Here is a 13753-nt window from a genome sequence, read left to right as displayed (position 1 = left end):
TAAACTGGAAGTTGGTGGGGGGGGACGATGTCTTTGGTGTTGTTTTATTAAAGGAAATTAAAAAGCTGATTTCTAAACACCAGCTACATAAATCTAATTTGTCATTTCCATTTACGTGCGCTCAATTTTCCCCACAAGTAACTTCTTCTCTGTCCAAATTTGAGCTTTTAAAGTTCAAAGAACCAAAGTTAATAACTTATTGGCTGTACAAATAAATAGTGCTTTAGACCCAAGGCCCCCAAGTGTTTTTCCTGGACAATTGATGATCTGTGAGGATCTCCCCTGTGGTCTGGGGAAGGGCTCCTAGAACATGTAGGTGGGATCTGCTTGTGTTTTTGCTAAGTGCTGAATTTGCAGAGGGAGAAAAGAGAGAAGGGGATTTGAGGACTGTTTACTTTGAGTCATTTCGCCATTGGAAAGCCACCAAGTGTGGCTTAAAAATATTGGGCAGAGTGTCAAAGCTACTGCTGCGGCCAGTTTGGGCGGCAAGGGCCCAGCTGGATACAGCCCTCTCTTGCCTTGGAACCAAGATAAGGAAGGCCGCTCACAGCTTCTACCCCCACGCCACAGTGACCCCCACCCTCAACTCCTGCCCCCTTCCCACCTCCACCGCCCCCGAGAGTTAACCGGCCTTACCCATCGGGACGCTGCTGTGACCTTTATTAGCTTTTTTGTTCCCTGGAATAAAGTAATAATGATACCAATAATAAAACAACACGAACTTCAGGAAATACTGCCTTCAGTGCTATTTGTTCATCCATTTGTTTAGTCAGCAAACATCTATGTGTTACTCACCAGCCTGGTATGTATTGTTAAAGACAAAAATATTCAGTGGCACTTGTTAATAAGGATGGCAAGGCAGACTTTATTCACTAGGTAGGGAGGGGGACCCCCACAATGGGATTTTATAGTGGGGGAAACCCCTGGGCTCCATCCCAATACAGTATGGGCTCATGGGAATTTATAGCCAGGAAGCATGGGTCAGTGGATGGAACATTACTGAGGGGAAGCATCAGGGCTAAGATGGGTCCTGGCTGAAGCCAACCTAACAGTCCCTTGCTGAAGACAAACCAGGGTGATTGGACAGCAAGGCTCCATGAGACTTTAAGAGGAGTATGAGGAACCCAAGCAGATATTGAGGGTGGGTAGTTCTGGCTGAGCTGACTCAGCAGAGCACTTGCTAAAGCTGGGTTTTATAAGGAAGTGCACAGGTTGGTCTGGAAGAAGGTTAAGGAGCCTGGCTAAAGTTTGATCAAGCAAAGAATCTTTTAAGAACCAAGTGCCCTGATAGGCTTTGGGTAAAGAGTGGCGGAGGGAGGCATTAGATATCGGGGATTGTTTGCTTATTACAGGATTTGGGGAAATCACTAGGAATCCTATGGCAATGCTTTAAAAAAGGGTTGTTATTTTATTCATGTGTATATGTTCACACCTTAAAGCTTATTAATAAAGAGGCTTCTTCAGGGATTCAGGGAAGTGGTAAGTATTTCTTTTAAGATTTTAAGGTACCAGGTCGTAATTTCAAAAACAAAGACTCTAGGATTACTTTAAACCCTAAATGCATCTCTACCATTGATATTAATGGCAGACCACACTCCATAAAAATAAAACACATATCTACTTCTGACGCCCAGGCCAGTGACTAACGCCCCCACTCCGGCCCCAGTCTCCTCCCACGTATCCTCCCTCACCAAACACACACGTACGGTCCTTCCAACGAAATGATGAGAGGGAGAGCTGTAGTGTGTGTAACCTGGAAAGTGTCAGAGAACCAGAGTAGGACAGGGGTGAAAGCAGTAAAAACGGATTTCACTCAGGGACTATGGCCATGGGGGAAGAGAGGCCTTAGTATAGAACTGGGCTCAATTCCAAATACAACATGGACAAGTGGGGATTTTAGCCAAGGAGCAGGGTGGGGGGCAGTAGATGGAAAATTCCTAAGAGGAAACTTTGGGGTGGGGGTGGGGGGGCGGGGATCCTGGCTAAAGCAGACCTAACAGGATTCTTGCTGAAGGCGGGCCAAGTGGATCAGAGGATAGAGGGGCAGGAGGAAATTTGATCAGGGATTGAGGGTGAGCAGATAGGAGGGTGGGGGATTCTGATTTAACCAACTGCACGGGATTCTTGGACAACTGGGTTCTTGAGGACAAAGGCCCAAGGCTGGGGCCTAATTGAGAAAGTAACTCACAGGAGCCTGTGAAGTTTGGTCAAAAATGAGGTAAACCTAACCAGAGTCTGCATGGCTAGCTGACTCTCTTCTTTAAGTACTCTTTGTTTTATCTCACCAAAAATCTATTCCTGCCATTTCTCTTATTCCCAACGGTAGTATACTAGTCTGCTGTGGGAAACCATTAGCCTAGGGAAATCACCCCCTTTATATTCAAAAGTAATAGGGGGAAGACCCAAAAGGTTCGATACTGTTTTCATTAGATGCACGATTAGACCACGTGATCAATGCCAACCTACTTCAGCAGACGTCCGTGGTTACCCCCTGCATCCTGCACTTGGGATGCAGCGGTGACCAGACTCCAGTAGAATGAATTCAGCTGTAGCCACACAATGGCATGGTCTGTGTATGCTGATAGGGAGCACTCTCCAAGACGCACTGAGCGGGGAAAACTGAAAAAGGATGTGCAGAACAGTGTGTACGCACACACACAGGATATTAGGATATTTCTGGGAGGTTTTCCCAAAACCTGGGAACAGTGTTTGCCTGTGTGGAGGGAATAGGAAGTGAAGAGACCAGGGATAGGAAGGAAGGTGTACTGTTCGACTCGTTTATAAAAATCTTGTGGGTAGTAGTAGTTCTTCAGTATAAAAAGTGATAAAAAGAAAAGGGACCAGAAATCTTCGCTGGCCATAGGGGGTTGGACACGAGTTTACAGAGACTCAATTTCAGCGCATGCTCAGCAGTGCTACCCTGGCCAGGAGACTGTAGACCTGCCCGCACGTCGAGCTGTTCAGCCTTTTCTCTTTTGCTCTTGGTAGTTACTTATTGAACTTAATGGGACCACCTCGTTTTACTGAATGAAATAAAAACATCACAGTAGACGTTTATATTGGGGATAATTTAATGTTTATATGCTGTTTACTTTATAGCCTGGATTTCAAATAATTGCAGCATCTCTCTGTTTACGGTGCTTTAGAAATATGACAGTCCGCTCTAAACACTGTTGTTGCTACACACCTACTATGCTGCCACATAATTCCTTGGAAATATCTTCCCTGACTTTCTGGTTAAGTCAAGGCTTCGAGTTAATTTAACGTTGAGAATGATCACTTCATAAATTTCTTAGAGTGTTATGAACTGCAAGCATTTTAAAAGCTTAAAAATAGTATTAGCTTTTGGTGTTTTGATATTATCTTTTTAAAAAATGACAAGTACTTTAGAGAAAATGTATTTTAAACTAAATTCCCCCAAATAATCAGTCTCTATAAAAGTTCCCAGGAGACTGGTTCACAGTACCTGTTTAATACATTTAGGTATTATTTTGTGATCATAATGGACACACAGCCTTATCTCAACCTCTCATATAAATCTACTCCGAAATTACCATTGTTGTCACTAAGACATATAAACTCTAAGCAGAAATAGTAAGTTAATATCCAGATAATGAAGGCAAATTATGATGCCTTTAGAGACCGGCTTTGTTGTTTTTTTCTTTCTTTTTTTTTTTAAGATTTTTATTTATTTGAGAGAGAGCGAGCAAGCATGTGTGCACGAGAGTTGGGGGAGGAGCAGAGCAAGAGGGAGAAGCGGGGAGTCCGACGTGGGGCTCGGTCCCAGGACTCTGAGATCGTGGCCTGAGCCTAAGGCAGATGCTTAGCTGACTGAGCCACCCCCACGCCCCTGTTGTTTTTTTCTATACATGATTTAGTCCAATATGGAATGGACCAAAAAAAAAAAAAAGTTTCATGAAAAAAGTCTATGAAGTACAGTGACATGTAAATGACACACAATGATATGTGGCAAAAACACCATGGTCAAATTTGTCCTCATGTATGTGCAACACAAACCCTAAAATACAGTCAGGAATCAAAAAATAAGCACAAAGATCTTCCCAACACTTACATGCCCCTTATTTTTCAAAAGAGATGAGTCTATCAATTCCTTCAAGTCCATGTCCGCTCGGATAGGCATCTAGTTTCTCAGGAATGGAGAGAGGAAGTGAATTGTCGGAAACAATGAAGGAATGAGAGTTGACTGCCTGGCAGGGCCATTAAAACAGCAAAGCTGCCTGTAGGGACACCAGGGCTTCCTAGTTTCGTGTATTACAACGCAACGCAGTAGTTGATTCAAGTAGGTATGGTTAAATGATATTTTATGTACCATTTTCATTGTAGACATATTTTTATTCTATAAAAATAATTTAGATGTAAATTGATGTTTCAAGTAACTCAGAAAAAATTGGAGTCTAAAGATCCTCTTGTTCCCCCGTGAGGCTTTATTATACTTAAATCAGGAAAGTTGGTTTGTTGGGTTGTAGAGAATCTAAAAAGGTATCATTTATTTGGTGAATGCCTACTCTGTGCTTGATTTATAGATTACAGATTTTATATGGTTTTTTTCCTGTTTATTCCTCAAAACCACCCTGTGGGGCAAATGTGTACTATCGCCATCTCAGAGATGAAGAGACTGAGGGTCAGAGAGTTCCCAAAATAGCTTATTGGACAAGTGGCAGAATCGGCGTTCAAAGTCATGTGTCTTTGGCTCCATTGAAGGAAGATAATACACTTTTTCTCCTATGTCAGCCTCGCTTGAAAAACAGAATTTCAGACATTTATTCTCAGTTAATACACCTTCTTCTCATTCTCATTTCTCTTTCCATTTGTTTTCCCTTCTGCTCTCTTCCTTTTTCCTTCCTTTCTTTGTTGTGTTGTAACTTGCACATGACATCCTTACAATCCAAGCTGCCTGGATCAAAGTATGATTTTGGAACTTTGCTCTCGCATGAACCTTTGACATGGAGATACTGAGCCTGTGGACAACGAGGTCCCCATCCCCCTTCTGAATGTCACATGCACCACACTTTGATCCTGGAAGATTGTGAGAGGGCCGCTCCTGTCACACTGAAGGAGAGTCTTTGGATGCACTCGGCTCTCTCAGCAACTACTTAGCAAGAACACACTTCTGCCCCAGTGCAGAACCACATTGCCCATAAACAAAGCACCCAAAATGGCAGATACCTCCCCGCAAAGACCTAATCCACATCCCCAGGAAATTCTTTTTGAATACGTATCTTTGGTGTTTTCCTGATTGTCAGAGTAATAGATGCTATTTGGCAAAAATTAAATGTTTTCAGAATTATAAAAATTCAAAACACCTCATGATTTCACTCAAACCCCCCCCAAGATAATCCCTGCTAACAATTTTAAAGAAATTCTAATTGTGAATTAGTTCTTCAAATTTTTTTTCCTTCCGCCGTCTGTGCCTTGGTTTAGAACATTGTCTAGTTGGAGCACTCAGGATTCAGAAGGTTGGTGACCTTCTGCTTTTTTTTTCCTTCCCCACTCTTTGTTGTGCATGTTCATGGTACACATTTGAAAGGTTGGTTGAGTAACTGAAAAGAGGAAGGAAGGTATCGCTCCTCCAAGATGTGCACGAGTTAACTAGTAAAACTGAACTGAAGTGTTTTTAGAATCTCTTTTATTCAGTAGTTTGTTGAGTACAGGGAATACTCTAGGGAATACTATCCTTTGTGTTGGTTTTGATTTAAATTTTGACCAGTACTGCTTAATTGACTGTGCATTTAAATACAGATAAAGGACTTTAAGTATATAAATTTGATAGGCCAATGGGAATTTTGAACTAGTGGGGATTTGCATTCTGCATCCAAAGTTTACAGGTGAGGAAATTAAGAGATTTTGTTGGAGTCCTTCCTCCCTCTGCTGCACTGAGCTATGTTTGTGGGCTTGTTCAGCATGCTCTCCATGTGGAGAGTTAAAGTACCAGATGGATCCTACAGCGTCGGGGTATAGAATCTGACTCCAGAATTAAATGGTGTAGATTCAAATCCTGGTTCTAACATGAGCTATGTCACCTTGGTTAAGGTACGTACCTTCTGGGAAGCTCCATACCCCCATTCATGAAATGGGAATAATGATCATGCTTCCCTCATTTGGAAGACATATGAATTAATGAGATAATGTATATGAAGTTCCCAGCACTGAGTAAGCACCCAATAAATGTTAGTAGTAATTATTAATATTTTTGTAAGAGATGGGATCATACTTCTAATTCTGTATTATAACTTTTTTAAGCTACCATGAACCCATATCTACATCATTCTTCTTATGGTTGCATTGTATTTACATTATATGATAGGCTATGATTTATTTGGTTCTGGACCTTGTGGAAATGCTCATATGGTGCATCAAAGAACCATCTGTTTTGCCCATCCTTGGAAAGCAGTACTGTGTTCTGACATTCAAATCTAGAGAAGCCTGAGACCTTCGGTATCACACAGTTTAATTCACACAAGAATGTAGTGTTCTTTTAAGAAATATGTCAGGGGGCACCTGGGTGGCTCAGTTGGTTAAGTGACTGCCTTCGGCTCAGGTCATGATCCTGGAGTCCCGGGATCGAGTCCCGCATCAGGCTCCCTGCTCACCAGGGGAGTCTGCTTCTCCCTCTGACCCTCCCCCTCTCATGTGCCCTCTCTCTCTCTCTCTCATTCTCGCTCTCTCAAATGAATAAATAAATAAATAAAATCTTTAAAAAAAATATGTCAGAATCTTCCTGTTATCACACAACAATACACAGCTAACATGTCAAGATGCTCTCTACTGGATAGATTTCTAGGTTTGTCAGCTTAGGAAATTTCTTACACAGTTAGCCTCATTTCTAAAATATCACTGTTGATATCAAAGTACTTATTTTCTGCCTCGATAAGTGAGTAAGTGTCTGGATATTTCCCTGACTTTAGTTTCTGAACATGCCCATGACTGGCTTAATTAGAAAAGAAGAAAGTGCCATAATTCTGCCATAAGCTAGCAATAATGCAGCAGTGGGGGTCCTGGAGAACCTTTATTATTCAAATGCTCGTGGCTTCTTGAATAAAGTGAATGACTAAGTATACTTCTGGTAGTAAGAGAGATTATTAGCAGTGGGAGACACATTTGAACTTGCTGAAAGGGCCGCCTTTGTATCCAGGAAGGCCGGCACTCGGTAATTATTAGACCAGGTCTTCCTTTTATCCCAGCCGTCTTTTTCACGCTTGCCACGTCTGAATAGCGTTCTGTTGCCTGTTAATCCCTGCAGGAATGCGGCTTTGGCTACGGGGAGGATGCCCAGTGCATGACATGCAGGCCGCACCGGTTCAAGGAGGACTGGGGCTTTCAGAAATGCAAGCCGTGCCTGGAGTGCGCCGCGGTGAACCGCTTCCAGAAGGCCAACTGTTCCGTCACCAGCGATGCCGTCTGCGGGGACTGCTTGCCGGGGTACGTCGGGCGATTTCTTTCCCTCGTAATTATGGAATTATTTTCAAACAGGCATTTCCCTTGTTCCCTCCCAAAGGTGAACGCACACTAACAGGAACCTGAACGCCTCTGTCGGGTGGTCATGACTTCTTCTGTGCCCACCGTGGGCTGTGCGCTGTGACAGGCGCCGGTTATAAATAAAATGAATAAGCGCACTAACAAAGGATTAGTGTCACGAGAATCTAAAGAGTTTCCTATAAATCGATGAAAAAGAAAACGTGGACAAATGGACAAAAGAGGGGACGGGCAACTCACAAAAGAGGAAACACGTGCGGCCTGTGATCATACGGCCATGTTCATCCTCGTTAGCGATCAGAGAAATGCAAATCACGGCCATTCACTCATTTCCACGGGTGTTTGTGAAGCAGCTAGGAGGTATTGCTTTAGCAGAAGCTAGGCATTGCTGAGGTAGAGGCTAAGAACCCTACCCACGTGGAGATTGTATCCTAATAAGGGTTTTAGAAAGATCTAAATAGTAAATAATAAAGATGTAAATTCTGCAGAAAGGTAGCAGAGGATGATTTCTGTGGAAGAAGGAGATCCTAGAGCACATAAGGTGGATTAGGCATGCGCAGCGATGGGTAGGCAAAGGGCAGTGTTTGGGTGGGTGACCTGGGTACGGGAGCTCCGAACAAGACTCAGAGGAGTCGAGGCAGTTTGCTAAGTAGGTGTGGGGGAGAAGAACGCTGTGGACACAGGGAAGGCAGAGACAGGCCCTAATGTGGACGTGACCCTGGAGTTCAGGGACTCTAGGAGTCTAACACGAGAATCCGGGCTCCCAGTCACTGCAGAGGCAGGGCTCTAACTAGACTTAGCCAGAACATGCCCACAGATCAGAGTAGTTCTGGCCAAATGGCACAGTGGGGCTCTGGGGCTCTTGTTGAGGGGCAGAAGATAAGACAAACCTGTGGGCCTGAAGGGCAGGGTAAGAAATGGCCTGATGGGCCAACTGCGACCCGATGCAATATTATGCAATGGTGCAGCACCTGAACAGGTATGAAATGTAGTGGTCTAACACCAAAAGCACAAGCAATAAAAGAAAAAATAGCCCTTGCACTTCACCAAAATTAAAATCTTTTGTGTTTCAAGGGATATCATCAAGAAAATGAAAAGACAACCCATAGAATTAGAGGAACAATTTATAAATCATATATGGGATAAGGAACTGTCTTATCTAGAATATATAAAGAACTCTTATAACTCAATAATGAAAAGACCAATAACCCAATTAAAATATGGGCAAAGGATTCGAACAGACCTTTCTCCAAAGAAGATACACAGCCAATAAGCACATGAAAAGATGCTCAATGTCATTAGCCATCAGGGAAATGCAAATTAAAACCACATACTTCAAGCCAACTGGGATGGCTGTGACCAAAAAGACAATGACAAGGGTTGGTGAGGATGGGGAGAAATTGGAAACATCGTCCACCGTTGGTGGGAATGGAAAATGGTACCGCTGCTTTGGAGAACAGTCTGGCGGTTCCTCAAAAAGCTAAAATAGAGTTACAATGCGACTGAGCAATTCTGCTCTTAGGTATAGAACCAAGACAATTAGAAACCTGTCCACACAAAAATGGGTACACAAATGTTCATAGCAGCATTATGCATAATGGTCAAAAAGTGGGAAGAACCCAGATACCCATCCACTGATAAATGGGTTAACAAAATGGAGTACATTCAAACAAGGGAATGTTATTTGGTGATGAAAGGGGATGAATCACTCATACATGCAACAAAATGGATGAACCTAAGAAACATTATGCTAAGTGAAAGAAGCCAATCACAAAAGACGTATTATATGATTCCATTTATATGCAATGTCCAGAATGGACAAATCTATAAAGACTGGTTGTTGGTGGGGGGGTTGGGGGGGGTGTTGGGAAGAGTGAGGGGTGACTGCTTAAGGGTACAGAGTTTCTTTTTTGGTGTGATAAAAATGTCTAAAACTGTTCTGATGGTTGCACAACTCTGTGAGTACACTAAAGGCCATTTAATTTTATGCTTTAAATGGGTGGATTTAATATATGTGAATTAGATCTCAAGTAATCTGCTACTTAAAAAAAAAGAACGGTCTATAACCTCAGGTGATGCTGATACCTGTGAATATCAGTACCCAGAGTTTTGACCTTATGCTAACATAATTGAGGAACACGAAGCAAACATCTGCCTCATCTCTGCTGTTCTTACTCTACAATTCTGCTAAAAGCATGTCAGTCTCCATCTGCTCTCTTCCTCTGTGGGGCAGGGAGAAGAGGAGGTCCACAGGAGACTCAGGGGCAGAGAGAGTAGGGAAAAGCACAGGACCAGGGGATCCGGTTTTCACAAAGAGGGAACCCACAGGGGTGTGCAGCTGGAGTGTGAGAGAGGGTGCATTCTCCCCACGACCTCCCACCAAAAGTGCTTCCTCATGCTTAACCTCATTCATTGTCATCTGAGCCCACAGCTCTAGCTTCTACAATGTTTGCTCATTCTTTAAGTAAATGCTTAGATGTGGGAAAGTCATATATAAGTGAGTAGACATTTGAATGATGTTTCATAGTTTATTTATATGATTAGTTTAAAATTACATCCTTTCTAAGCCAGCATGAATGTACAAGGCAGGCAATAATTATATAGTGACTTTTACCCAGGGCTTCCAGAGTGTTTTAAAGTGCTCACCCAGCTTCACTATATTTGTGTGAAGAAGGTAAATAATTGAAACCCATTTTATAGACAGGAAAATTGAGGCAGAAAGAAAATAAATGAATTGCATATTGCTCCCAGAAAAGTGATGCCCAAGGCAGTCAGAGGGTGGACATTTTCATTTCTGATGTTACTCCTGCCTTCTGAAGCCTCAGCTTCACCCAGATAAGGGTCTTCTGCTGCCCAGAGGCTCAGCCCCAGCAGGAGGGTAGTGGCCTCTTTCCCAGTAGTGCTACTGTGTGGGAATACTCTGTCCTCTGTGCCCTCAATTTGAGTGATTGGAGATGGCTAGTGCCCTTGTTCCCAAAGAAGTCCAATGACTTTAGGCCAATTCCTTAGTTTCTCTGACACCCATTCTTCTCACCTACAAATGATCATCTAATAATACCAACCCGCAGATTAGTGGAATGATTGAGACTATAATGCATGCAAAGTGCCAAGCAGAGTGCCTAATCCACAGTAAGCATGAAATACATATTTGACCTCCTCACCAATTAATGTTCCTGGGAGCCAGTGAAAGATTTACGTGACTGTTTTTTGTTTGTTTGTTTGTTGTTTTTTTTGCAGTGGGCCTCCGGCCTCCTCCTCTGCCTCCCATATTCCCATCCTTTCTCTGCTAAGGGGACCTGGGGCCCGGCCTGAAAGAATAACCCGGCCCCTGCCAGTTCTCTGCTGCTTCTAGTAATGATGATAGCTAACCTTTTTTTAAGATTTTATTTATTTATTTATTTGTCAGAGAGAGAGAGAGAGCACAAGCAGGGGGAGCAGCCTGCAGAAGGAAAAGCAGGCTTCCCGCTGAGCAGGGAGCCGATGCAGGGCTTGATCCCAGGACTCTGGGATCATGACCTGAGCCGAAGGCAGACACTTAACTGACTGAGCCACCCAGGTGGCCCTACAACCAGGCTTTCTTAAAAGAGCACTCTTCAAACATGGTGTTCATTAGGCAAACTGTGTTATTTGGATTCAGTTCAATTAAAAACTCCTCTCCAAATTCAGTGTTGGAGAAAATTTGGGGTCTAAAAGATGTATTTACATGCTGCCTCTCATCAGACCATGACTGGGTAAAATCCAATGTGATTTCCTTTTGTTTTTTTGCATTAGCTATCTGAATGCCTAGAGTAAAATTTGAAGTTCAACTATAGAAGCCTGTTTAGCCAGACACCTGTAAATGTCCCTGATCCCTTTTATTTTATTTTTTAAAACTTGTGTCCTTCCTCACTTGGTCAGAAAGCAGAGTTGCAAATGTTTCTGTGTCCCCAAAACCATAGCAGTCTAAGCAAGAAAAAGTAAAATAATTTTTCAAGATTGATACATTTATTTATGCACTTAATATTTTCAATTACATGTTGAAACTCTAATTTCTGTACCTTCATCTTCAAATTGGAGGATAATTTTAAGGCAACTCTTCTAAAAATTAAAAACACAATGTCCATGATGGTTAGTATATCATTTATAATTTAGTAAATATTCTGTGTTTTAGGGTTCTGATTTAATGTCACTTTGTACAAGACAGGAAAAAAGGAGAGTCAGTTGATGGTTTTGAAAATTTTGTTAAAAAATTATTTTTCATTAAAAAATTAAATTAAATTAAATTTTAAAATTTAATTTAAGAATTAAGTTAAAAAATCTTAGATTCTGCCATGAAGCCATTGGCATAAAGAAACTGGCAGAGCAGATTCCGAGTGCTTTTGTATAATCTCTGTGTGGCTGCTTTTAGCGGCTGTCAGAGTAACGTCCAAGCATCATCTCTCCTTGTGAGCAGTGGTTATACACACGGGAGCCTTGAGACTCCATGTGCCCACTCAGCCTCATTTCCAGGTAGGATTGCAAGCTATTTCTACTTCATATTTAACGATCATTCAAAACCTGATGTAATTTGCTCACCTTCTAGCCTCATTTCCATGATGGCTCAAACCCATATTTTAATCAATAAATTTTTGGCTATTTTATTCAGTTGTCAGGGAAAGCTCAGACCTCAAGACTCTTCCGTCACTAGATTTCTTTATTTTAAAAATGTTAAATGTCTATGTTTGTTTCCCAAGAAGTTTTAAAGTATGTATTTCTATTTCAATAGTCGATAGAGAAAATGTTTAAAGTATGTATTTCCATATCAATAGTTGATATAGAAAATGTATGTATTTCTATATCAATAGTTGATATAGACAATGTTTAAAGTATGTATTTCCATATCAATAGTTGATCTAGAAAATGTGTGTATTTCTATATCAAAAGTTGATATAGAAAATGTTGGCTATTACATTTTTTATTTCACTTTTTGTCCTGATTATATAGAATGAGTGTTTATGTATAAAACTATTTTAGACTGTGTCAATGTTCAATTACTTATAATTTGGCAAATTTTCTGGCTGACAAGATAAATAATATTAGATGATATACAAATGGCCAATAAGCACACGAAAAGATGGCCAACAGCAAACGTCACTCATCATTAGCAAAGACACTTGTGTATATTACAAGGTTTAGTAAGAAATACATCTTTAATAAGAAAGCTCTCTTACATTGGCCTATGGTTTTTACCTTATTTTAAATTTTTTATGCATTTTTGTTGTAAAAAACACATAACATAAAATTTACCATCTTAACCATTTTTAAATGTACAGTTCAGTAATGTTAAGTACATTCACATTGTTGTGAGCGGATCTCCAGAACATTTTCATCTTCCCAAACTGAGGTTCTATACCCATTGAACGATAACTCCCCTTTTCCTCCTCCCCTCAGCTCCTGGTAACCACTGGCTATGTTCTGTTTATATGAATTTGATTACATACCTACTCTGAGTGAAATCATGTAATATTTGTCTTTTGTGACTGGTTTGTTTCACTTAACATGTCCTCAAGGTTCATCCATGCTGTAGGATGTGAAAGTACATTTCTCCTCAGACATTTGGGCTGCATTCACCTTTTGGCTATTGTGAATAGTGCTGCTAGGAACATGGATATGCAGATATCTCTTCCACACTCTGCCTTCAGTTCTTTGGATACAGCCCAGGAGTGGAATTGCTGAATCATCTGGTAGTTGTATTTTTAAATTTTTGAGGAACCGCCATGCTGTTCTCCACAGCAGTTACACCATTTTCCATTCCCATGAACAGTGCACAGTGGTTCCAGTTTCTCTCCGTATCCTCCCCAACACTTGTTATTTTCTGATTGTTTTGTTTTAGTTTGGTTTTTAGTAGCCATCCTAATAGGTATAAGGTGATACTTCATTGTGGTTTTGATTTGCATTTTGCTAATGATGAGTGACGTTTGCTGTTGGCCATCTTTTCGTGTGCTTATTGGTCATTTGTATATCATCTTTGGAAAAATATCTATTCAAGTCCTTTGCCCATTTTCTTAATCGGGTTATTTGATTTTTGTTGTTGAATTTTAGGTGTTCTTTATATATTCAAATATTAACTCCTTATCAGATACATGATTTGCAAATATTTTCTCCCCTACTGTGGGTTCATTTTTCACTCTGTTGATTGTATCTTTTTTAATCCTGAAAAAATTATTATTTTATTATCAGTTAATACTTTTTTGATGTGACTTAACTTTTTTAACCACTTTATTGAGGTATAACTGACATG

General features: G+C 41.1%; 1 protein-coding gene across 3 annotated transcripts in view; it reads left to right on the top strand.

The window, feature by feature from the left end:
* Positions 1-13753, top strand: part of TNFRSF19 (TNF receptor superfamily member 19) — a 94152-nt gene that overhangs the window by 26771 nt on the left and 53628 nt on the right. For all 3 annotated transcript variants that reach the window (XM_035003690.1, XM_035003689.1, XM_035003688.1), the window contains exon 4: positions 7262-7440. In XM_035003690.1, coding sequence (XP_034859581.1) covers positions 7262-7440 — 179 coding nt within the window. The remainder of the gene's footprint in view (positions 1-7261; positions 7441-13753) is intronic.

This window comes from Mirounga leonina, unplaced genomic scaffold (assembly GCF_011800145.1).
Source record: "Mirounga leonina isolate KUSES-001 unplaced genomic scaffold, KU_Mleo_1.0 Mir_127, whole genome shotgun sequence".
Taxonomy (NCBI): Eukaryota; Metazoa; Chordata; class Mammalia; order Carnivora; family Phocidae; genus Mirounga; species Mirounga leonina.
The sequence above is the reverse complement of the archived record's forward strand: the minus strand, read 5'-3'. Positions and strand labels throughout refer to the sequence as shown.